General features: G+C 38.7%; 1 protein-coding gene across 3 annotated transcripts in view; it reads right to left on the bottom strand.

Annotated features, from left to right (window-relative positions):
* dst (dystonin) overlaps nt 1–23,555 on the bottom strand; it is a 200,758-nt gene that overhangs the window by 57,931 nt on the left and 119,272 nt on the right. For all 3 annotated transcript variants that reach the window (XM_082153876.1, XM_082153877.1, XM_082153878.1), the window contains exons 40-56: nt 22,863–23,015; nt 20,857–21,090; nt 20,398–20,682; nt 19,233–19,781; nt 18,428–18,604; nt 16,711–16,834; nt 14,720–14,928; nt 12,822–13,139; nt 11,976–12,142; nt 10,269–10,425; nt 7,995–8,121; nt 7,818–7,874; nt 7,461–7,696; nt 6,127–6,256; nt 4,601–4,800; nt 2,857–3,352; nt 4–1,472 (exon numbers count right to left, since the gene is read on the bottom strand). In XM_082153876.1, coding sequence (XP_082010002.1) covers nt 4–1,472; nt 2,857–3,352; nt 4,601–4,800; nt 6,127–6,256; nt 7,461–7,696; nt 7,818–7,874; nt 7,995–8,121; nt 10,269–10,425; nt 11,976–12,142; nt 12,822–13,139; nt 14,720–14,928; nt 16,711–16,834; nt 18,428–18,604; nt 19,233–19,781; nt 20,398–20,682; nt 20,857–21,090; nt 22,863–23,015 — 5,088 coding nt within the window. The remainder of the gene's footprint in view (nt 1–3; nt 1,473–2,856; nt 3,353–4,600; nt 4,801–6,126; nt 6,257–7,460; nt 7,697–7,817; nt 7,875–7,994; nt 8,122–10,268; nt 10,426–11,975; nt 12,143–12,821; nt 13,140–14,719; nt 14,929–16,710; nt 16,835–18,427; nt 18,605–19,232; nt 19,782–20,397; nt 20,683–20,856; nt 21,091–22,862; nt 23,016–23,555) is intronic.

The following is a 23,555-nucleotide window of genomic DNA, read 5'->3' as shown; positions in this document are numbered from 1 at the left end:
TACCTTGAAGGTCTCCAGTTGTTGGTTAATGACTTCTGTTTCCAATCCAACAGACCCTTGGGACTCCTCTTGCTTCTCGGCACTGCTTAGTTTGTGGGTAAACTCTTGCGCCTTGCTGCAGAACTCCTCCAGATGACTGAGGGTCTCCTCGACCTGTTCTCTTCTAGTGGTGGCTCTGTCCATCAGCTTTCCACATTGCTTGCCCAGGGCTTCCAAGTCTCTCTTTAGACCCAGGAGATCAGGTGAGGCCTCTGACTCCAGCATCTTCTTGCAACTGTCTCTGCCATTGGCTGTGTTGGTCATCAGATCCTGAAGTTTAGCAACAAAGTCTTTGATAGTGCTTTGCTGATCCCGTAAGGTGTCAAGATCCCTGCCAACTGAAGCCATACCATCCAACTCGTCATCCAGGTCTGCAAAGTTTGCAAACATTTCGCGGATGCTGTTCTGGAATTGTCCAATGCCCTGGAGCTTGTTCTCCAGGGTGAAGCAAGCATCCTCTACCTTTTTGGTAATTGACATGTGGTCTTTTTCCAAGCTATCTGCCTGAAGAAGAAGGTCTGTCACACCTTCAACCTCAGAGGCATCTACAACAAGACTTTGTGCAAGACTTTTGAGATTCTCAATCTGGTTGTGGACACCCTCTAAGCTGTTCTGCTGAGCCTTCATGTTGGTCAGGTTCTTGTTGCTGTAGGCCTGGACACCCAAGGAAGAGTGCGAATCGAGCTGTTTCCTGGCACCCTCCAGTTGGCCTTTGGCTTCTTTCTGTAAGTCGTTGAACTCTTTCAGTTTCTGCGAGATATTTTCTAATGTTTCTCTTTTGAGCATTAAATCTTCTGTCAGCTTATCCAGTCTTTTACCAATGGTTGCCTTCTCCTCCCTAACCATATCGCCATCTGAAGTGACGACCTCCAGTAGGCTGTCTGCAGCTGTGTTCGTTATCACAACTTGCCCTCTATGCTTGTCAACATCCTTCTGGATGGCCTTCAACTGCAAGAGGGAGCCCTCGATCTCCACTGAGTTCACGCTGAGCTTTACATTCTTCTCCCTGTCTTCAAACTCTTGCAACCATGAGCTCAGTTGCTCTGAATGTTCCTTGTATTTCAAAGCCCTCTGCATGGCCCCTTGAAGCTTTTCTGCTTGATCAGCATTGCTTTTCTTCACATCATCCCAGCTGGACTTTAGAGCAGAGAGCTGTCCCTGAAGGGCCACCTTTTCTGCCCCCTCTGTTCTCTGAAGGAGAGTTTCACCCTCTTTCATGATGGTGTTATAAGGTCCCTCATGGTCACTAATGGCCTTCTGAACAGTACTGTTCTCCTTGAGACTCTGTTTTAACCTCTCTGCATAAGCGGAGATGGGCTGTGTCTTGCACTGCTCCTGGAGAGTTTGATTCAGCCAGGCTTGGAAGTCCTTAGAAGTCTGATGGAACTGCTGGGAGCTGGCAAAGGCCGAGTTGAGTTGATCAATCCGCTTTCCTGGTTAAACACAAGATAAAAAATAAGAGTGTTAGATAAGAAGTCTCACAATTATGTAATATTGTGTCTGACCAGAGCATAACACGACAAGTGTCAGGCATCAAACACTTTTTCTACCATGACTGAAAGCAAAAATGCTGTGTGAAGTGACAAAATCACAGTCAGTTGGAACATGGCTGATGTTTGCTATAGAGATGTGGAGTTTGTGGGGCTACCCAACACCACTGTTGCCAACTACTTTCAATGGGAAGTTGCTGCTCGAAAAGTCAGTGCTAATTAGCATAATCATGGCATTTGCATTCTTCCTAGTGTCAGCCCTTTATATCTGTTTGTTTCTCTCCAACTCTCCATGCTGACATACTGTATTTTAATACAGCTGAATTATACCAGGGAGTCTCTGAAACCAGATCAGGTTTGTCCAAGAAATTGCTGCAATTGTTAATAAAAGGGTCTGAGTAGGCACTAAATATAGCAACAGCTAAGTCGCTAACAGGTAAGTCCAGGGCCTAAAATTAACACTTACCAAGCGCCAAATGAGAGTAATGAATCCTAACAAACGTACATGGTGCCCTGGACAGTTAACGGGCCAGCACTGCATCGTCATTCGTCACAAAAGTTTAAGCCTTGCCAATTTAAATATTCAAGTGCAAGAAGACGTGAAAGGGAGCTCATTTCTGTAACTGAAAACTACTGTCAGACCTACCTGAAAAACCTGAAAAGCACTGTTTATATCTTTTTTTTCTTCTTTTTTTTTACATTGTATTCATTTGTGCTTTTGCTTGTAATTTGATTATTTGTTCTTATTTTATTGTATCTTGTTTTTAACAATGTTTTACATTTATATTAGTTAGGCTAGTAATTTTAGCTGTGGTATAGAATTGGAACAGAGAATTGTTCATTTTCACTAGTATCTAAAATGTTGGTGTCATAACTGCCTGTTTTTGCAGGAAAAATTGGCCGGTAAAAATATATTTATGGCCAGTACAATTTCTTAAATCACTGGACATTGGTAGCAGTGGCAAAAAGTTGGTTTTACGCTCTGGCTAAGTCGCTAAGTTGTCAACACTGACCAACACTATGCAACAGAAATAAAAATAAAGCATTGCCGTCACTTGATGTGGTGTAACAGTTTACACATTGTTTGCTCTCTCCCTCTTCACATGTTTTAAAGATGATGGTAATCATACACAGGTGGAATCTGCAGACTTTTTGCATTTTCTGCATTGATTTTTTTTTTGGGGGGGGGGGGGGGGGGGGGAATCAGCGGAACTGATTTAAACATAGTAAAGTGTTCAAATTCAAATTGTATGGAAATCAGGCATGGTTACGTGTGTGCAATTGTGATGTTGCAGAAGGAAGTAGTAGTTGAAGTTAACTGCAATACCTGCTTTGTCCTCTAGTTGTCTGAATGGTTTGGTGACGGCCTCAAGCTGTTTTGTCAAGTCTGCTCTGAGATATTCCTCAGTCACCATGGCAGAGAGCTCAGAGCAAATGTTTTCTGCCTCTTTCAGCCTCTTCTTCTCCTCTCGTAGCTGAGCCAGGATTGCATTGGTGGCTTCAATCTGTTTCTTGACTTCATCAGGTTGGGTGCTCAGAGCCTGCTGGTTATTTAGTTCAGTCTCCAGGCAGGTGGCACTTTTGTTGAGGCTTTGCAAAATCTCCTGGAATTGAGCGGTCTTACCGACAGCCTGCTCAATGAGGGCATGTCTTTGAGACAGCTGACCCGTCAAGGCCTGCCACTTCTGGGAAATAGATGCCAGCTGTTCCTTAACCTGCTCTACAGAAGGATCCTGCTTCTCTGATGCACTAGCGATTGCTGCGGCGGCCTCGGTTAACTTCTCATACTGAGGCTTGCGGCTGTCAAACTCCTTGAGGAGAATCTAATCAAAGGAATGACATATGACATTAAGCAATAGGCATTCAAGGATAAGCACTCTTCAGTGGCATTAGAAATAGTACAGTGTGTCAATTCATCTATGTAACTTAAAAATAAATAATTGACCATACATTTTCTATTCTGTCTTCATTCCAAATTGGTTTGACCATGGAACACAAAAGTGTTTGGCAGAATGTTTACACGGCTCTTTTCGACACAATGAAAACTCTGTCGAGCTCCAAAACCAACAAAAAAGCACATATTTCCATATTACCAGTGTATTATATTCCAAGTCTTCTGAAGAGAAAAGATCACTTTGATCACTAATTACTAAACATCACATCAAATGCCACTGATTCTTTTGTTCCAGGTGACTGATCAAGTGTAATGTGCAAATAAGAGCTACTGCTGCTTTTCAGAGATGACTTCAATTACTTCAATAGTGTGTTCTTCACACAAAGCCATCTTACCCAGCAAGCAATTTTGCGTTTAAAATAAGTCTAATAGCCGTCCAAACACAGCCCTGAAGTCTAGGTTGAAACGAGGCAAAATTTGGGCTGAATAGACGTCTAAACTATAGTCCAAGAATAGACTAGTCATCAACTACTAGATAACATGTCAAAGAAATGAAACCAAACACCTTGTAATCACTGTTTACTTTGCTTACATAATGGAATATCGTATATCTCGCAAGTTATTTTGGCAAAAACAACATGTATCTATGGGTTACTCAGCCGGACTATATATCGGGTCTATAGTTAACCAAGACGGTGATATGACGGCTATTGCATGCTGGGTATTGTTTCAGAAAACTTGACATTTAATGCGAGTGTCATTTAGATTTCTCATTTGGTGCTTTGTGTCTTTGTATAGAGAAAAAAAGGGCATTAGGAACATTCTTAAAAACATCTCCTTTACTGTTCAACAAAATTAAGTCACATGGATTAGGAACATTATGACGGTGAGTGAATTAAGGCTGGGCGGTATGACGATATATATATTGTGATAGTTAGCATGAGCTTTAACGATAGACACTTTATGACACACACCTGAAGTGCGAACTCAGAAACCACCTTCATTTAGAGAGCTTGTGATCCTGAATTCATAGCTTTTTGCGGAGGAAAGCTCAAAACTATTCATATCTTTAAATAAGACTTTGGTAATATCTATTTGTTTAACTTCATATAACCTTTAATATTTCTTTCACATGAATTACAGTTCTTATCTATGTTTACGGCATGACTGCCAGTACCTGGACCTGCTGCTTTTGTGTGTTAAGCATGTTGGGATCCATAGACAAAGACCCCAGGACGCCCATCATCAACTCCTTCTCCTGCAGCCACTGTGAGAGTTGTGGTTGGGTCGTCTGGAAGAGCTCCAGCATTCGGGACGACTCCTCCAGGTGTTGTTTCCGAATCTCCATGCTTCCCCTGACCTCCTCCCATCCCGCATCTGTGTGTGGAGCAGAACACACATCACTTTATCACGTTGATTCAGAGTGTGTGGAGGAGGCCGAACTCCTTCACTATCAGCTTGAGCTTTCACAGGAGCTTCACCTCAGTTCACAGCAAGGTCAGAAATTAAAAGGAGCTTGGGGCAAAAATGCCATCAAGATGAACTAAAATGCCCGCTAAATTCAAGATAAAGGGGCAAACATGCCCCTGCACAATTATATTAAATTAAATTAAATTAAATTAAATATATTATGACTGTTGTGCTTAAAAAAGTGCCGATTAAAGCATTACATTTAGATCTGGTCATGTTGCATCAAAGATTTCCTGTAGCGTTGAGCATTACAGACAATCACAGACATGTCTGTTGAGCGCATGAATGTAATGGCCAATCAGAGGCGTTTAAAATAGTCACAAGTGCAGAATAAATCAGAGTTCTGCCCTCTCACTAATGCTTTCATAATAAAAAAATATAAAAAAATAGTGTGCAATGTAAATAAGAGATTCATTGTGCAGTGTAGTCAGCTTCACTGTGCAGAAGTGAGCTTGCATTGAAATGAAGTCATTGAAAAAATGTGTGTACAGCGTTTTCATGTAAATGTACTCATAGTAGCATGAAAAACAAAACAATTATTCAAACTGGAAATGATCTGTATACAGAAAGCAAGCAAAGTTCCCGTTTGAATAATTGTTTTGTTTTTCATGCTACTATGAGTACATTTACATGAAAACGCTGTACACACATTTTTTCCTTCGCATACACACATTGTGAAAACAATCCCCATTCACACGGACGTCAGACCCGCAGAAATGACCAAAACGCTGTACTCTGCTGCCAGGCCAGTAGGTGGCGATGTCACTCTGTACAAGACATGGACATCTTGGATGGCATTGGGGTGAGTAAATTATCAGGAAATTTTCATTTTGAGGTGAACTAATCCTTTAAACTTTGTTTTTGACATTTTCAGATATAAGTTATATGCTTGATACGTTTAAAATGACATTAATATGCAGCATTAAACAGTCTGTGTAAATAAACATAAATGCCATGTCAGATGCAGCTTCTGCAGTGTAAAAATATCAAATGTTATTGGTAACAGCCAAGCCACCATGCTATGTCATTATTCCGATCAGTTGAAATAATTGATTAATTTTAAGTATTTGACATAAAAGACAGTGTATACATACATTAAATAAGGTAATTATAAAAACTTTATTTCTGCCCTGGTTCACAGTGAGCGAGGGAGACACGTGTGTGCCGCTGCACCTGGCAATCCACACCGCAGATTAAAGCAGATTCATGCGTTTGGATGTGATGGACGCATACCTGTCTGTGCCAGCATGTGCTTCCACTTTTCTGCCTCGGGTGAATCCGGGTTCTCCTCGATTAAACTGAGCAAATTCTCCCTGAGCTGCTGGAGCTGCGCTTGTTTTTGTTTCATATTCTCTTCAAAGACCTGCAAGACAGACATAATAATCAGCTTTTTCAGTGCTTACAGTTTAAACAATGTTCTTACAGTGGGAAATTGTCAAGGTTTTCATGTAGAATGTATAGCATGACGCAAAGTTCGTGCACTTTTTTTTCAGAATTTCTGCGCTGATTGTTGAGGAAAATCTGCAAAATTACACGGAATGGACTGAAATATGGCAAAAACTTCTTACTGTAACTCCTCAAACAACTTCATCAAACTTGGCATATCCATTGGTCTATCAACTGCCTAGCAACAGCTTAGCAACCACTTAGTACAACAGCCATCTAAAGCAGGGTGTCCCAAATCCCCTGGGGGTTCGAGAGGGAAGTGCAGGGGTTTGTCAGTCGATAAAAAGCTAATTATTAAATTGGATGCAAAATTAAAATAAATAGATGTGACTGCACAATTAATCAAAATAAAACTCAACTCGTGATATACATTACTGCTATCATCAAATCAAAGTCTGTGATTTAATGAAGTAAGTCTATAGTCTGTTGCGCTGCGTTTCAGAGTGGCAGTGTGTCTTCATCGTCTCAGATCGACTCGGTTCACAGTAAACACTGCTTCTCATCAACTCCATCTCTTCACTTAATGTATGCATTTGCATAATTATCAACATTTCTGTGCATAGAAGCATTTCACCAGCATTCCACCAAAATGAACATGTGTGGATTTAAACACTTGAAAGTGAAGAATTTAAGACATGAATATTAGTATTGTAACTTGCGGTGTAAAATAAAATAATTACTATAATTATAAAATAAAATAAAAATGTTTTTAATTTTACAGGACAATTGTAATTTATAACTATTTATATCTTAATTTTTATAACTTAATTAAAATAATATAATAAATTAATTAATTAATATATATATATATATATAAATAAATACAAATTATATATATATATATATATAAACAAACATAATTTATAAATACTATATATAGATACATCTAAAATTATGAATTAACTATTAAAATGTAATAATTGATCTGTTTACTTGCCATGTGACCATTAACCAACCAGAGAACCATGAATATATGTGAATGAACGTGTTGTTAAATTATTGAAATATTAACTTAAAATCTGAGGGGGTACTTCAAGTCAATATTTCACATTCAGATGCAAAAATGACAAATAATGCTAATAAGTCATTAGACATAATGCACATTAACAGCTTTCATTCACCTTCTGTTGCTCTATCTGTGATTTTACGTTGTCTTTCCCAGATGGATGGTCACTCCATGATGATGCCGTCTTCTTCGTGTCTTCCATCCACTGACGTAAAGACTCGGCCTGTTCATGGACGGCTTGGACTTTCTTCAACACAGCGCTGAGCTCAGATGACCTGGCCTTCAGAAGCTCTCCCAGATGTTCATAACTGCTGTTAATGCAGGACATCTTCTGCTGCACCAGCATCAACTCTAAAGGCAAACACAGAATAGTAGAGATATACACTGGCCATCATAATAGTTATTGGTCGCAGCATTAATTAAAACCAGTTATGTCAGCAAAAACTGATGCATCACTAGTATGAACTTTCACCTTGGTTTGTTAGATAGGTATGGCTTCCTGGACCAGAACCATTACTGACAGCGGATCCTAAAGAAAAATAAATTATACATAAATATATATATGAGTTGACTCCAGATGAGTGATCATGCTGAACTGAGACATGCGATAATTGTTTTTGTAAAATCTTAAAATACTCCTTGGCAATACCTGAGTTGTGATGTATCTTGGCTTTGGCCGGTGATGTCAAAACACTGATTATGCTACATAGAGCAGATCCTCTGCTATTTATATCCTGGACTGCAGGAGCTTTGGAGGTCCATTCATCCAACAAGCCCTGCAGAAACAGTCATTTCAACATTTAAAAAAATCTATGTAGAGTTAGGAGACATTTTGACATTTTCATTACTCTCCATTGACCTTTTGGAACATGACACACACATTCTTGAATGCTGAGCAATGCTGGATGTGACTAGAGTAACGAGGGTTAAATCACTGGAATAAACACTTTAATACACAGAAACATGATCCGCTGTTTATCCTCCTTATACGGGTGATTCTGCAGAGAAACGTGTCTGTCCTGAAGGAGGATTTTAATGGGGGGGGGGGGGGGGAACATTTTAGTTTTTAATTACTTGTCACTGTTGATCAGTGTGACAGAATATTTGCTTAGATGATTCTATTTTGGGCTTAAACTTCTATTTTTAAATTTTTTATAATACATTTTTAATACAATATAAAAATGTTGTTACTATCATTTTACAAAACAATTAAAAAAAAAAAAAAAAACATTGCTTATAATGGAAATGGATGAAGGATGGTTTGAACATAAGATATGTAATTCATTTTAGGATTCATTTCATTATGATTTGATAGTGGTTTTATAATGACAGAGTAAACATACTATGTATTTGAAAATTAAGTAATTTAGAGACAATAAAAATGTAATATAATGTAATAAAAAAATAAATAAATTGACTTCACCGATTACACAAGAATGTCATTACAATCTCAAATCATTACTATCACACACAATATCAAAAAATCCCACCAGCTCAGATTACACCAAAATTCATTAGACCTTTTGGTAACACTTTATTTCGATAGTCCACTTTAGACATATTCGATTAACTATAAGTAACAACTAACATGTCAACTAGCAGTCATTCGAGTATTAGTAGACTGTCTGCTTAATATCTGCCAACACTTTAATATCTATAACTTAATCCTCTGCACTATTATTGATTTGCCTGCACTGACTCTATTGGATGAGAACTGAACTGAGCGAGACGATGACATCACTGTTTTCTGCAGAGATGCTTCATATCATAATTGATGAACTTTACACAGTTATTGAAACGAAATGAATCAACAGCTGATTTCAACTAACTAAATAATGACAGTTTACTATTGTCTTGAATTCTGAATTCTGTTTGCATCACTGAATCATTATATTCCTGTTGATCACTGTAAAATATAAAGATGACTTGACTTTATTGTGATGCTCCTCAACAGATATTCTACTGACTGTAAGTAACTTGGCAAATACACTTCAACTTATTCTACAACCCGAACAGTCTACTGATACTCTAATGAGATTTAGTTGACATGTAGTTAGTAGAATGTCTAAAGTGCACCATTTTAAAATAAAGTGTAATTATGATATAAATGTTTCAACAAACATTGATTAGAATAGATTCTGAGTAGTTCAGAAGGATCATTCTCAGTGAGATCCAGCATGGTTGTGGCGAGGTCCATGCATCACTCACTAGGGCTGGGTACTGAAACCTGGCACCGAAATGGAACCGGACCGAATCAAAACACAGATTTCAGTGCCTCGTTTCGGTGCCACTTAAATGCCTCAGCTGTCGGTTGAAATATCTGCCCTCTGGTTCTCCGAAACGGACGTAAGAAACCTCATCATCGCATGATGCTAGTTAACCCTTTGACGCTTACGATCGTTCACACTGGTGTGCTTAATGTTCAGATCGCGTGATCATCAACTTCTATATTCAAATCTGCATTGGCTGGCGCTGAGCCACAGAGACGGACGCGCTCAACAGTCACAGTTCATTATTTGTTCTGCGTCATGTTTTCTGTGAAAAATGTGAAAAGAATTGCTGAAATTTAAAGCTGGTTTGTAGCATACCAAGAATAGACTACTTTGCTGTTATTAGTACTGTAGTGTACTAATTGTATTATTGTATTTGGGTTAGGTGGCTTAGGTTTTATTGTGAATTTGTTATGTAAATTTGTTCTGTTTTATATTTAGATTACTTATATTTATATATTTACAAAAAAAAAATTATATATTACATTTTTATTCAATAAAAAACGTTCTTTAATGTCATTCACCATCGTTTTGAAGCTCTTTAAAAAAAAAAATTTTTGTATCGGTACAGGCACCGGTACCGTTTTAAAAGTATGGATTTGGCACCGGTATCGAAAAAAAACAAAAAAACAATACCCAACCCTATCACTCACAGTGATCTTGTGCAGGTCTTTCCCCAGGCCCTGTTCACTGCAGTCAGGCTGAAACACTGGCACTTGCTCTCGTGTGTCCTCCAGCCACTTCATCAACACCCCTGCGTCTGCTGTGAACTCCTGCAGCTGCTTCTGGCAGGACACAACCTCCTGCTTCCTAACACACACACACACACACACACACACACACACACACACAGCGTTATTAAACAGTCTGGCATCTGGCAAGAAGCACAACTAATATTGCATGTGTTGTAATACTGTTTTATTACAGCACATGGTTTCTATAACAGTCCTAGCTAATCAAAACCCTGATCAAAACCCTCTCTTTATACAATGAAATTAAAAACAGGGATACATTACTGTTCAAAATGTTAAGGTCAGAAGAAGAAAAAAAGAGTTAATTTTCTTCACTGATAATAATCAGAAATGTTTCTTGAGCATCAAATCATCATATACTGATTTCTGAAGGATCATGTGACACTGAAGACTGGAGTAATGATGCTGAAAATTCAGCTTTGATCCCAGGAGAATCCTCATTCACAGCGAGCGGGACAAATCCCTTTCACTGGCCGTGTTTTGATTTCAGAAACGTGATTATTGTTCATGAGTCTTATTCTTTACTTTGGACCTCATTATTGAAACACACAATAATCAATAAAGTCTCACACACCAAATGCAGCCCATGCCAATCCTCCAAGTTCTCTTAAATTTAAAAATATGCGTTCTCATTTATTCACATATGGTTGCAACAAGATTTAGTTAAAAATTTTAAGTGGCATATTTTAATAAAATGCTTTATTGGCTTAAATTTCAAAGACGTTCAGTTATTATGCTTTCAAATGTTATGCCATCCATGTCTCTTCCTGACAAAAAAAACGTTCAAGTTTATAATTTTGAAAAGAGGTTGATGACTTTTAATATCCGTTGGTGTTGCTATATATAGAAATGGGTCAAATTCCAACAATGTGAACATGGAGCCACATTAGATCTATGGGACTGAACCATATCGAGCCTTTGAAATGAAGATTACAAAAGAAAAGTTTGTTAAGAATAATAATATAGAAGGATATTGAGATATCTTTACAGGCACACAAACTTTGGAAAAATAATATCTATGGCACTCAGACAGGAATGTTAAATTGTGTTAAAAAAAGAAGAAAAAAAAAGAGATACATTTCTAGTTTAAACATTATTTTTTCTTCAGAAAATGTGCGACCATTGAAAATGTGTACCAGTTTACTCATGGAGCCACACTGAGATCCCTACATCTCTGGAAATGAACCAGATTGGGCCTTAAAAAATGAGAAACCAAAAGAAAAGTTTGTTCTAAAATGTCTAAAATGATTTTGTTATTTGGGTTACAGGCATGCAAACTTTGGGCAAAAAACACAAGTGCTTTTTTCCCATTTTTGATCTGTCACTCTTGACATATAAGGCAACAAAAATGTCTAAAGTCAACAGATTTTACTATTAAAAATGTGTTGATGTCAGAGAACCCTGTGTACACACACTTCCCTGCAGACACTGAACAACATACACTGTTTGGAACAGAGCAAGTATTTTGAGTGTCCCTTATTTTCCTATAAAGGATCACGATTGCCCCTTATTTTCCTTCACAGAAGTTGGCAACCCTATTTGAGGTGTAATCTGCGTATTTCTGTACAAATATTGTTTTTAAGCTTAGTGCCTGCCTTAATCACTTACTTCTCCATAAGTGTCTCTTTAAAAGCATTGAAGTTGTCGGAGATGTTCTGCATCTTGCTCTGGAGAAGCGCTGAGCTTCCTTCAGGACCGAACCTGCCGAGTTCCTCAGACAGTTTCCGCAGGGTTTCCACGGCCTCTGCATGCTCACATAACTCTGCATTTGTGTCCTGCAAATAAAGACTTTATCAGAACCTAAACAGATTATAGGACATAAACAGGGTGTCTCTGAGAGCTGCCTCGCTTTCAATCCATTTTCTAAAAAATAATCCATATTCTTTAATTACTTCACAGCCGTAAACCATGATTTATATCATTTCATTGAACAAAAATGTGTAAAGTGAGTGTAAAATGAGCCGTCAATAACTTTAGGAGAGAATCTAATGTTAACAAAGAATAATAACTTCGGTAACACTTTACAATAAACATCTTTGTTAATGTTAATTTCAACATTTATTAACATATTAATTAATTTTTCATTAAAAAAAATAATTTATTAACTATTAACATTAGTTAATGCAATGTGAACTAACATGAACAAACAATGAATTACTGTTTTTTATTAACTAACATTAACAAAGATTAACAAATACAGTAACAAATGTATTGCTCATGGTTAGTTCATAACTAATGTTAACTAATGAACCTTATTGTAAAGTGTTACCATAACTTCTGTAACATGTATTGCTCATTGTTAGCTCATGTTTGTTAATGCATTAACTAATGTTACATACTGGGAACTTACTGTAAAGTGTTACCTGTATATCCACTATAGGCTAATAGAAGTATCTAGCTAATATAAATGAAGCAAAGGCTTAAACTCTGATGTACAGCAGTGTTTTAGCGTACCTGTACGAGCTGTGAGAGTTCAGCGACGCTCTTTCCGGGTCCGTCGCTCTCGCTCAGAGCCTGGGAGCTCTTCTGCACAAACTGCTGCAGCTTCTCAGAGGTCTTCTCGAAGCGCTCCACCTGGTCTCTGAGCTCCTCCATCTGAGAAAGCTTCAGCTTGTGGCGCTCAGAGGCGTCAGTGAAGCGCTGGGATAGGCTCTCCATCTGATGCTGGAGCAGGACAGCAGCTGTCGGGTCAGCGTTCTCCACAAACTCCTGCACCTTCAGCTTCATGGCCGAGATGCTGCTCTGCCTGATGGACATGTCCTGCTCCACCGCCTGGAATAAACACACACTTTATCAACATTTACCCAATTAAATATGAATATTAAAGTAAGATCAGATGTTTTATCAAGCTATTATCTTTACATTTAGATACATAGTTTTAATGTGGTCATTCCATTATTGTGTTGACTAAGTTAAGATTAACTCTCCTCTGGTCATTTTAACCTGAAAATCATTTTCTTTGAATTTTCTTAAAATTTTTAAAAGACTTTTGTTGCACTTGATCTTGGAATACACATTAAAAAAACAGGATTTGAGGAGTTTATGTGGTTGTAATAAAAAAAGTAACAAATCCTTCCCTCGCGGGTCAGTTTGAACCCCCATAGGAATGAATGGGAAATGGGGGGAAGGGGGAATTATTTATTTATTTATTTATTCTGAATTATAATCAACATTTTCAAATAAATATTCTTCAAGGTTTTGATTGTTTTTCCCCCCTGCTGTCCACCTTACAAACTTGAATTATTACAAAATCTGATACTTCAGTGTAAATACATACCTTAAAAATGCTCTAAATTAAAACTAAAAATGCTAAAACTTCACCAAAAACCAATTTTATAATCTCTAAATATATACCTGAATACACACAGAAGAAAAACTAACTTTAAGACCCAGGGGAATAGTTTGTTTGCTCCATATAGAGCTATAAGGCCATCAAGAGTCATGAAATATGTTTTTTTTTCACAAGATATCGGCAGAGACATATATATATATATATATATATATATATATATATATATATATATATACACATACATACACACACATTTCCATCTAGTTACCAGTAGTGCTTTATAAAATAAAAATAAAAACGTTGGAATAGTTTGCCTAAACATATTAGAGACGCTGCTACTGTACGGGATTTTAAAGGACAACACATCTGTTTTCAATAGCTGTTAATCAGTGACAGTTTTATTATGTGTTGCCTATGTGTTGCTCTTTCCTCTTTTTGTGTTCTGTGTGACATTGTAAAGCACATTGGTCAACTTGTGTTGTTTTAATTGTGCTATATAAATAAAGTTGCTATTGCTATTGCTAACATAGTCTTCAAAAACAGAGCCAAAACAGTGGCATCTGAGAATGTCATCAGTTTCATCAAAATTCATCAGTTGAGCCCAATTAAATATGAATATTAAGGTAAGATCAGAGGTTTTATCAAGCTATTATAATTTTTACATTTATATACATATGTTAGGCATGTGACAGAAGAGATACTGAATGTGGGTTCAGGGTTTTCCTCTTGAAGTCTGGACCATTTTTATATTTTGCTTAAAATAAGTATCTACTAAAAACAAGCAATGTACATTAATAATCAAAACGCCTTCATCATGAGCAGAAAACAAAGTTAAGTCATTTCAAAGTTTATGTAAATCCTTGCCATTTACAAATAATTTCCCCAAATTGTAAGAATTATGTTTATTTTGAAATGCTCTTTCACACGCTGAGTAATAATGCTAAATGTAGATGAAAGAATACCCCGTCACAACCCTGGTTTGAACAGTCAGAGTCAGATAAAATACATGTGAATATGCCTGATATCGAGTGTCTTGAATGAAAGGTGAAAGGTCACATACTGCCTCCTTGCTGAGTGCATTAGCGATGGAGTGAGTGTCGAGCGGCACTTGCGGCGTCTCCTTCACGCTCTCCTCCACCTTCTCCATCCAGGACATCATCTCGTCCAGCCCGTCCTGGACACTCAGAGATCGGGTCAGAGTCACCTGGAGCTTCTCATTGCGGTCGCTCACGGACTTACACAGGTTATCATATCTCTCTGCGATGTCGTCTACAGACAGAAGCATATTTATACATGCACAATTATTCACATGTTGATCAAGCTGTCAAAGCTCTGCAGGACTGACCAAATGTCCACGTTGCTTTGGTTTAATAATCTTTTTTTGGAACTTTTCTAAAAATAAAAAAATAGCTGATCACAGTGTGATCATTTTTCTTTTTTCCATACAAATACATATACATTTGACATAAGCACAGTGAAAGACAAACACAAAAGCAGAGGGTGCATAACATATGTTTGACATTATCAAAGTTTTTAAAAAAATACAAATAGAAGGAACTGGAAAAAATGATCTTTGCCGATATGCACTGGTAATATATGTACAGTACACATTTGAGGGAAGTAGGAAAATAAATCCTGGTAAGCAATAGTAATTTACATAAACTGACTAAGGGCCCTATCTTGCACCCAGCGCAATTGTGGACTTTTCCCTCCACAGACGCATGTCGGTAAATTAGGGAATGAACTTGCGCTCCCGGGGGCGGTTCAGTGCAAAGAGGAGGAGTGTTCTGGCGCAAACGTTCCCTGGTGCTATTTTGCAGGTTTAGAAAACAATTCCGCCACTGACCAGGAGAAACCTAGTCTAAAGTCAGTGGCGCATTGCTCATGTTATTCAGATGCTATTTTAAGGGCGCATGCTTGGCCATAATGTAGTGTGTGCACAACACACATACACTTCTCATCTACACAGACGCAGCAGTTCACATTTTTGTAATTCATACATAATCACAAGGAAAAATATTCCACATGAGGGAAATCATTGTTGTGTCCATGAAGATGTGAAAAAATAGGCATAAATCTAGCTTACACATTTACCCAAATTATTATACGCCTGTTTAACCGAAGCTAATTTGGGTGTTTCTCCATCCCCAATGTCACTTCTCTGTGTTTTACGGCCCTGATGAGAACGTCGGTCTCCTCGGCTGTGAACCGCTCCTGGCGTGCGTCTGGCAAATCCGCCGTTATAATAGCAATCCGCCATGGAACAAGCGCGCCTGCTCTTAAAGGGAATGTGAGATGACGCTCTGATTGGTTTATTTCACGTTACGCCCAAACCACACCTATGAGTAATGAAGCTCCTTCAGACCAACACATTTTAGATTTGCGTAGAGCGCAAGAGTCATTTATCCCGCCGGTATAATAGCAACAGCGCCCGAGATCCGCCCACAAAGTTACTTGTGTTTCGCGCTTGATACTTGCGTTTCAGATCGTTAAAATAGGGCCCTAAATGTATTTCAAGTTGTATAAAGAGGCACAGCATGTTCGAAATGAGTTTATCATGATTTATGAGGAAGAGGAATCAACTTGTCCTACAGAAGTCTTGAAAGAAAGCAGACCAGGCTTGTGTGAAGAAATCAATATTTTCATGTGCAAATGTTGTTCATTGTTTTCCAATTGAATAAGATATGTTTTTCTGCTATTGGCAACGAGATTAATACAAATGGTTTGGTTTGGTTATGAATCTTTAATGTAGGAATGTGTTTTAGCTTCTAAATTTATAATTTAATCATACATAATTTAAAATGTAACATGTTTAAATATCATGTTTTCACTTTATTTTACAGTGTTAAAGTGCTACCAATTTTAAGGTAGTATATTGTACTGCTTATTTACTGTATGCTGATTTAAAAAAAATATTACTGTAATGAAATTTTGCGGGGGGAAGTGTGGAGATTTTGCTTTATTGTCATGAAAATTCTTCACGATGTTAAAATTAAGACTTTTTTGGCTTCTGCTTGTGGTGTGTGTTTGCGTGACTGGACGAGGACTCACCCACGGTCTCCTGAATCTCCTCCGGATTGGACAGCAGTTCTCCCTCGGCAGAGATCAGGGCATCAGCGGATCTCCTCAGCGTATCCAGCACAGCCTGATGGGACGTAGTTTGCCCTTGAAGACTCTGGAACAGACCGATGCTTATTACAATCCACTAATAAGAGTGCAGTCAATAGACTGGTTATCTTAAAAGCACAACATCAGTGGTGTGTGTTCTTTATTCATCTCAGTAAGGCACATTAGACCGTGACATTACAAAAGGTTGTTTAGCATAAGGACACAAGGTCAGAAGACAGTCGTGTCCTAGAGAGAAGTAATGGAGCATGAACACATCTTCTCTCTGCGTATCTGATCTCGCTGCCGGTCAGCTGAATGTGGTCTGAGTGCATCACGCGAGACGTAATCTATTTAAGTGTGATTGGCTTTGTCTGCTTCTCTATTTACCTTTGCAAGAACAACTAGCTATAATGCGTCACAAGTTAATTAAATCTGTGGCAAGTTATTTGTGTCGTGACATTTCTTCAGTGATATAAATACACAAAAAAAAAGAGAAACGACCATGCATTTTAATAATGTTCTAATGGAAAATGATGATTTTGTTCAGTTTGTCTAAAAGCATATAACACTCCCCATAGATAACTATTTTCGATTGACACCAGTGTTGATGTGCAGAACTCATTCTGGCTTGCTGTACTGACTTATTACAACACATTGCAAACACTAAAACGTCTTTTGAAATCATTTTATAGTGCACTGAAAAAAATGTCCTAGTGCAATGTGCAATGACCTAGTTTATTCAAGTCAAAAATATTATTAAATATGTCTGAATCAACCTAAATGCATTCATTTATACAAACAAAATAGGACCTAAAATGAACACTCCAAGCAATGCTTGTTGGCGAGTATATAAAATGGTGTCAATCGCCAATTGGCCGGTAACATTTTTATGAGTTAAAACAACCCAATACTGTGAGTACATGATATGTGAACAAACGTGAACAACACTCCAATGAATGCTGTATCGTCAATAAAGTTTAAGCCTTGCCTCTTGAAATATTCGAGCGCAACTGGATTATCTTGCTTCACACTGCTCATAATTTACCCGGGGTTAACAAATAACCCTGGGTTAACAAATAACCCTGGGTGTTCATACGCTGCCATTTCACACTACTCCATAAACCCTGGGTTAACGTTCTTATTTGCATATTTGCAGTGTCAGTGTCATTGATTGGCACTGAATTCGTAATGGCTCTAACATTGTGTATCCTCATATTGCAGACTATCAAGTTTACACTGAATTGTCTTTTCAGACTAAAGGCAAGAATGAAACGGTCTATTCTTCACTCCAAATGACGTGTTTCCTGTCACCATTTGACATTTTTCAACGCAAACACTGAAATGACAGTTTATATACCGGTACAATGCACTGTGTTTCCATGACTGTCTAAAGCATGTGAATAATATGAGGCACGTGATTGGCTGTCAGGGGCTAAGCATCACGCTGTAACACTGCATAATTTCGCCCTGTAAAAGTGGAGATAACAGCACAAAAGAGACGCTAATCCTTACCCAGAGCAGGGTTTCATCACCCCACTTCTAAATTACAAATGTGAAATGCTCCATTACCCACGGTTAAAAGCGGGGTTCAGCACAGTGTGAAAAGCCCCACACAGTGCCATTATAACTCTGTGAAGTGAAATAATGACAGTGTTCATGCCTTGGTCTCCTCCAGCTGTCTCTGAAGGGTTTGTGGATCTCCAGCAATGGGCTCTGACTGCTGTCTTCGGGACTCGTCCTCACAACTACTGAGCCACTTCACCAGACCATCACTGGCATCTTCATACTTCTTGTACTTGTCCACCACGTCTTTGAGATTGTTTCCAAGCTGATTACACTGAAACGTATGAGTTTACAGTTTATCATCTCAAACATTTAATGTATTTTTTGTTTTTTTATTATTAAAATGTTTGGAGGATTTAAAGGAATAGTTCACTTAAAAATTACAATTCTGTCATCATTTACTCACCCTCAAGTTGTTACAATAAGATAATTTGAAGAATGTCGGTAATCAAACAGTTGATAAACCCCATTGACTTCAATAGTATTTGTTTTCCTTCTATTGAAATCAATGGGGTCCATCAACTGTTTGGTTACCGACGTTTTTCTAAATATTTTCCTTTATGTTCAGCAGAAGAAAAACTCATACAGGTTTGAAACAACTTGAGGGTGAGTAAATAATTACAGAATTGCCATTACATAACATAAGAACAGACCTTCTGGATACTGTTGATTGTTTGCTGAATTAGAACCATTGAGAGACAAATGCTGCCATCTACTGGTTGTAATTATAAAGTGGTTCATTTCCCATCCAGCTAAACTAACTTAAATGTGTGTGGAAAATTATTTTTTTTTGCAATATTCCTGAAAAAAATTTCATTTTTTAAGTTTGATTTTGGGGTACCTGGACAGATTCTTGACAAGATTCTGCCACTGACTCTACATAAGATCAAAAAGAGCAGTACCTGTGTGTGCAAGGCTTTGTATCGAGCGGCAGCAGAATCCAGCTTTTCTTTGACTGCAGAACAAGTCCCGGACATATCAACCGCCGCCAGGCCGTCCGTTCCCCCAGATCCCCCACGATCGCAGGCCTTCGCTGCGTCCAGCACCTTCTGGCCTGAGATGGTAATGAAGCGCAGGTCTCCTTTATGAGAGATGACGTCCTCAGAGAAACTCTTCTGTCTCTGTAGATTGTTACTCAGAGTGTCCAGACTCGCCGCGGGTGTCTCCAGCTCCTCCACCTGCCCGTGGGCCTGCTGGAGCCACGTCTCAAACTCCTCACAGTCCCCCTTAAACTTCTGAAGTTCCTCCTGAACGGTCTGCACGTGCTTCATCTGCTGCTCGGCCTGTGTGAGAGAGGACTCGTAACGACCCTTCAGCTCTTTAATGTCCCTCTGTAACTTGTCTTTTTCAGCAGGGGACAGGACTTGAGCCTGTTTGTCGAGTAACGCCTGCGCTGACTGTGTGGCAATGATCAAATCCTGCTGTTGGGACAAGATTTCCTGGTGGTGAGCCTGTGGAGATGGAGAATGGAGGGCTAAGTAAGTCATTTCATTCATTCAAGTCATGCATTTCATTGCCGTTAAATCTGATTTTTAATAGCTTGGTCACAAAACTTTAGAGGGCTAAGGCTGAAAGGTCCTTTACAGGCAATCTACAGCATGGCAAAAGCTGATTGTCCTCTGCTGATCCTGCAGCCAATGAGATTGCTTGCTCAATTAAATGGTCAGGAGTGTGTTTCCCGAAAGCATCGTTAGCCAACTATGGTCGCAAGTTCTGTCGTTATCAGTATAGTTCAACGAGTCTGTGTTTCCTGAAAACATAGGTCTAACGAACATTCGCAAACAGCATCGCAAAGTTGTGTAGTTGGAACGACAGCTCTCGACCTGTGGTTAGAAGCAGAGTTTCTAGTTTGCATGACATGTCAATAAATCCAGGTAGCAACGTTAACACAAGACAAAGAACAGAAGCTTACTGAGGATAGAAATACACAGTCAAACAAAGAGCATTTAGTATAATATATTTTTTTCGGTTATAATTACACTTTTGTATGCTGAGGTGTACTTCTGTTTCACAAGGGTATGAAAAGTCTTCCCAAGAACTACTGTAAATAAATACTGAAGTACTTACTTGAACTCTATCATACTGCTGGTCCAGGTCCAAGGCTTTACCGTCTTGTTTTTTGCCAGTGTGTAGACTTGTGTTATCTGTAGCATCTAATGCATTTCCATTAGGATCATCTCCCTCGCCAATAATCCTCTTCTCTGACGTGTACTCCGGCATGTTTCCGTTCTGTTTACCCGTCTGGTCCTTTTGTATTCCACCCATTTCTTTCTCTTTCCCAATGTTGGAGATCCAGTCTAGAAGACCCTCAATTTTGGTTTTACTCTCTTCAAGTTGTTCAACAGCTGCTACCTGTATTGTTGCAAAATCAAAGAAAGAATAACAATGATTTACTGAAAATAGTCACAAAAATCCAAAGACACTTTTGAGAGCCAGCACAAACTAACTGCACTAAAGTCACTAAATGTCTTTTTTTTTTAACTACCAGTTGAATAGTGTTTGGAAAAGTGTTTTCCCCCCCCTAACCTTCTCAGTCTCCTGCTTGATAGCACTTGTCAAAACCTTCTCCAGATCCTTCCTTGACTCTTCTGCCTTCTGGTTGAGCATGTTCGCCTTGCTCTTCAGTTCTTCCAGTTTGTCCTCAAGAGCCGATATCTGCTCTGGAGTGAGTTTACTGCGGTTCTCCTCCAGAAACTTCTTTGTGCTACTGATGACTTCATTGAGGGCACTGGCATTGGCCTGCAGGTCTTTCTGTAGAGCCTGAGAGACCAGCATAGAGAAACAATCGTTAATATTCAGCTTCCATCTAAACAGATAAAAACAATATAACACATAATTAATTGCAACAAGCCACTGTGTTACAGTGATTTTTACCTCGGGTAAAGGGTTAAGGGTGTTCCTAGGCATGTAATAATTGTAAAATCATTGTAACACGCAGACATGAGTGGCTAATCGCCTATACAAAAGAAATACGAAAAATACACCATTGTTCCATAAATAGTTACATTTAGTATTAATTATTATGAAAGTTCATTATTCTAAATATAGGAAATTAAAGCAGCATGTTTGTCAGGACACTGATATGCAGCTGACTGGTTGTTAGCATGTTTCCTGGTAGCAGCTTCTCAAGTGTTCAGGGTGGTTTCTATTGTGTTTATGTCATTGCAAGCTAATTGCTAGACAGTTGTGAAGCCAACTTGTCTGGCTGTATGCTAGGTGACTGACAGATTGATCTGGGCTGCGTTTCCCAAAAGCATTGTGAGCCCAAGTTGATTGTGAGAACCATTGCCACCAATGTTTCTACTATCAACTTGAGGAGTAGTTGCTAATGCATGTATTTGGTTTTGTGTGGTTGTTAAGCAGTGGTTATTCCAATTTCCAATTCCAATTTATTTATAAAGCACATAATAATAAAACAAGGCTGAGCATAGTGCTACACAGACAATAAAACATTAAAATATAACAAACACAAATAACTATAAATAAAGAATACGCAAAATATCTACTCTCAGATTGTTAGACCCACAGACACTTAAACCTAAAACATCTTCAAACTCTTAAAAACCGATTACCTGTGACAACAGTACCTCAACACTCACGTATGATCAAAAGCTAAAGTGAAACGTGGCTATTGGGTTCTGGGTGTTATGTTGGACTGTTTATCAATGCAAGTATATGGGATTTTTTAGCTCTTCTTTTTCATCTCCTGAACAAAAATATGGTCAGATCATTTATGAATTTAACAGCACACCTTAAAGGAGAACTTGGTAACTTTTTTAACTTAATAAAACTGTCTAGAAATCATTTGGATGGTTAAACAACCTGTTCTGGTGATATTGGTGACTTTCCCCGCTCCCCCCAGCGTTCCCAGGCGGAAAACCAACCTTGCAACTTGCGCACTGCCGTCCCGGCAAAGTGAAATTGGAAGTCTCGTGAGAAGCGAGAACTAGAACGAGAACGAGCGCGAAACACAAATTGCTTTACGGCAATTCGACATAAACACACACGCATGTATGATGTATTACCAGATTACTCACCTCGGTAGACATAGCTCCACGCGATACAGTTGGCTTGCTCCGATCAAAACAAACGCACATGAGCAGCGGTAGAGAGGGGGAGGAGGCCGCCGCAAGTGAGTTTTTTACGACTGTGTTGTGAAATATACGCCCCCCCACAGCTGTAGGGGGAGCTCGTGGGGAAAACATGCGACAACAAAAGGGAAATCAGCGAAGAAGTGACTAGAGTTCGCTAGAGTTACAGAGTTCTCCTTTAAATCAATAATCACAAATTTAGTTGATTCATCTGCCTCCATTTACATAGCAACGCCCAACTTCCTGCAATCCAATCAATTCCCGATGGCTGAAATCAAGTCCCACTCTACTTTTTTCCCCCCTCATTATAGAGGCTGTTTCACTTTTGCAATTGGGAAGAAAAGACTTCCATTTCATGCAAACAAAGACCTCTAATAACTTCTTTAACTGTATGTTAAATATGTACAAGCATATGTCGTAGCAAGTGTGACCAGGTTGTACCTGATGCTCTTGCTGGTATTGCTGGAGGTCTCCCACACTCTTTGCACTGACTGCCTGCTGCTGGTGGCCGATCAGTCGGTTTTCCGTCTGTGTTAGATCATCAAACAGCTCCTGCAGCTTTTCTGAAAACTCCCTCTGCTTCTCCACAGCGGCCTACCACATAAGCACTCAGTTAGAAAATAAACCTTTTCCACAGAGAAAAACCACAGCATCAAAGCAAACACAGAGCATTTAACCATTAGCAGTTACTGAGTATGCTGTAAACATGCCAGCCATTCAAAGAGAATTTGGCAATGGTAAAGAAATGTAGGTTAGTGCTGCCTTTACTGCCAGAAAGCATTTCCACATATAATGAAGTTTAGGTCCTTTGGTAGTAAGAGCTGAATAGGTTCAGGCAGCCTGAAAAATGCAAACAGGATCAGAAGAAGGTAAGTTGGTGGCAGTGATCAAGCCATGGCTTTTCTGTGTTGTAAATAGAACAAATAAATTGTGATTAAAATCTGCAAAACACAGAGCAACATATTGAGTATCACACACACACACACACACACACACACACACACACACACACACACACACACACACACACACACACACACACACACACACACACACACACACAATGCATTGATGAATTGTCTTGAATATATCATCATAAAACTCTTTTGAAAGACCCCATGAAGAAAACATTTG

This window comes from Leuciscus leuciscus (assembly GCF_965113295.1).
Source record: "Leuciscus leuciscus genome assembly, chromosome: 22".
NCBI classification, from domain to species: Eukaryota; Metazoa; Chordata; class Actinopteri; order Cypriniformes; family Leuciscidae; genus Leuciscus; species Leuciscus leuciscus.
This window is presented reverse-complemented; position numbering and strand designations above follow the sequence as displayed.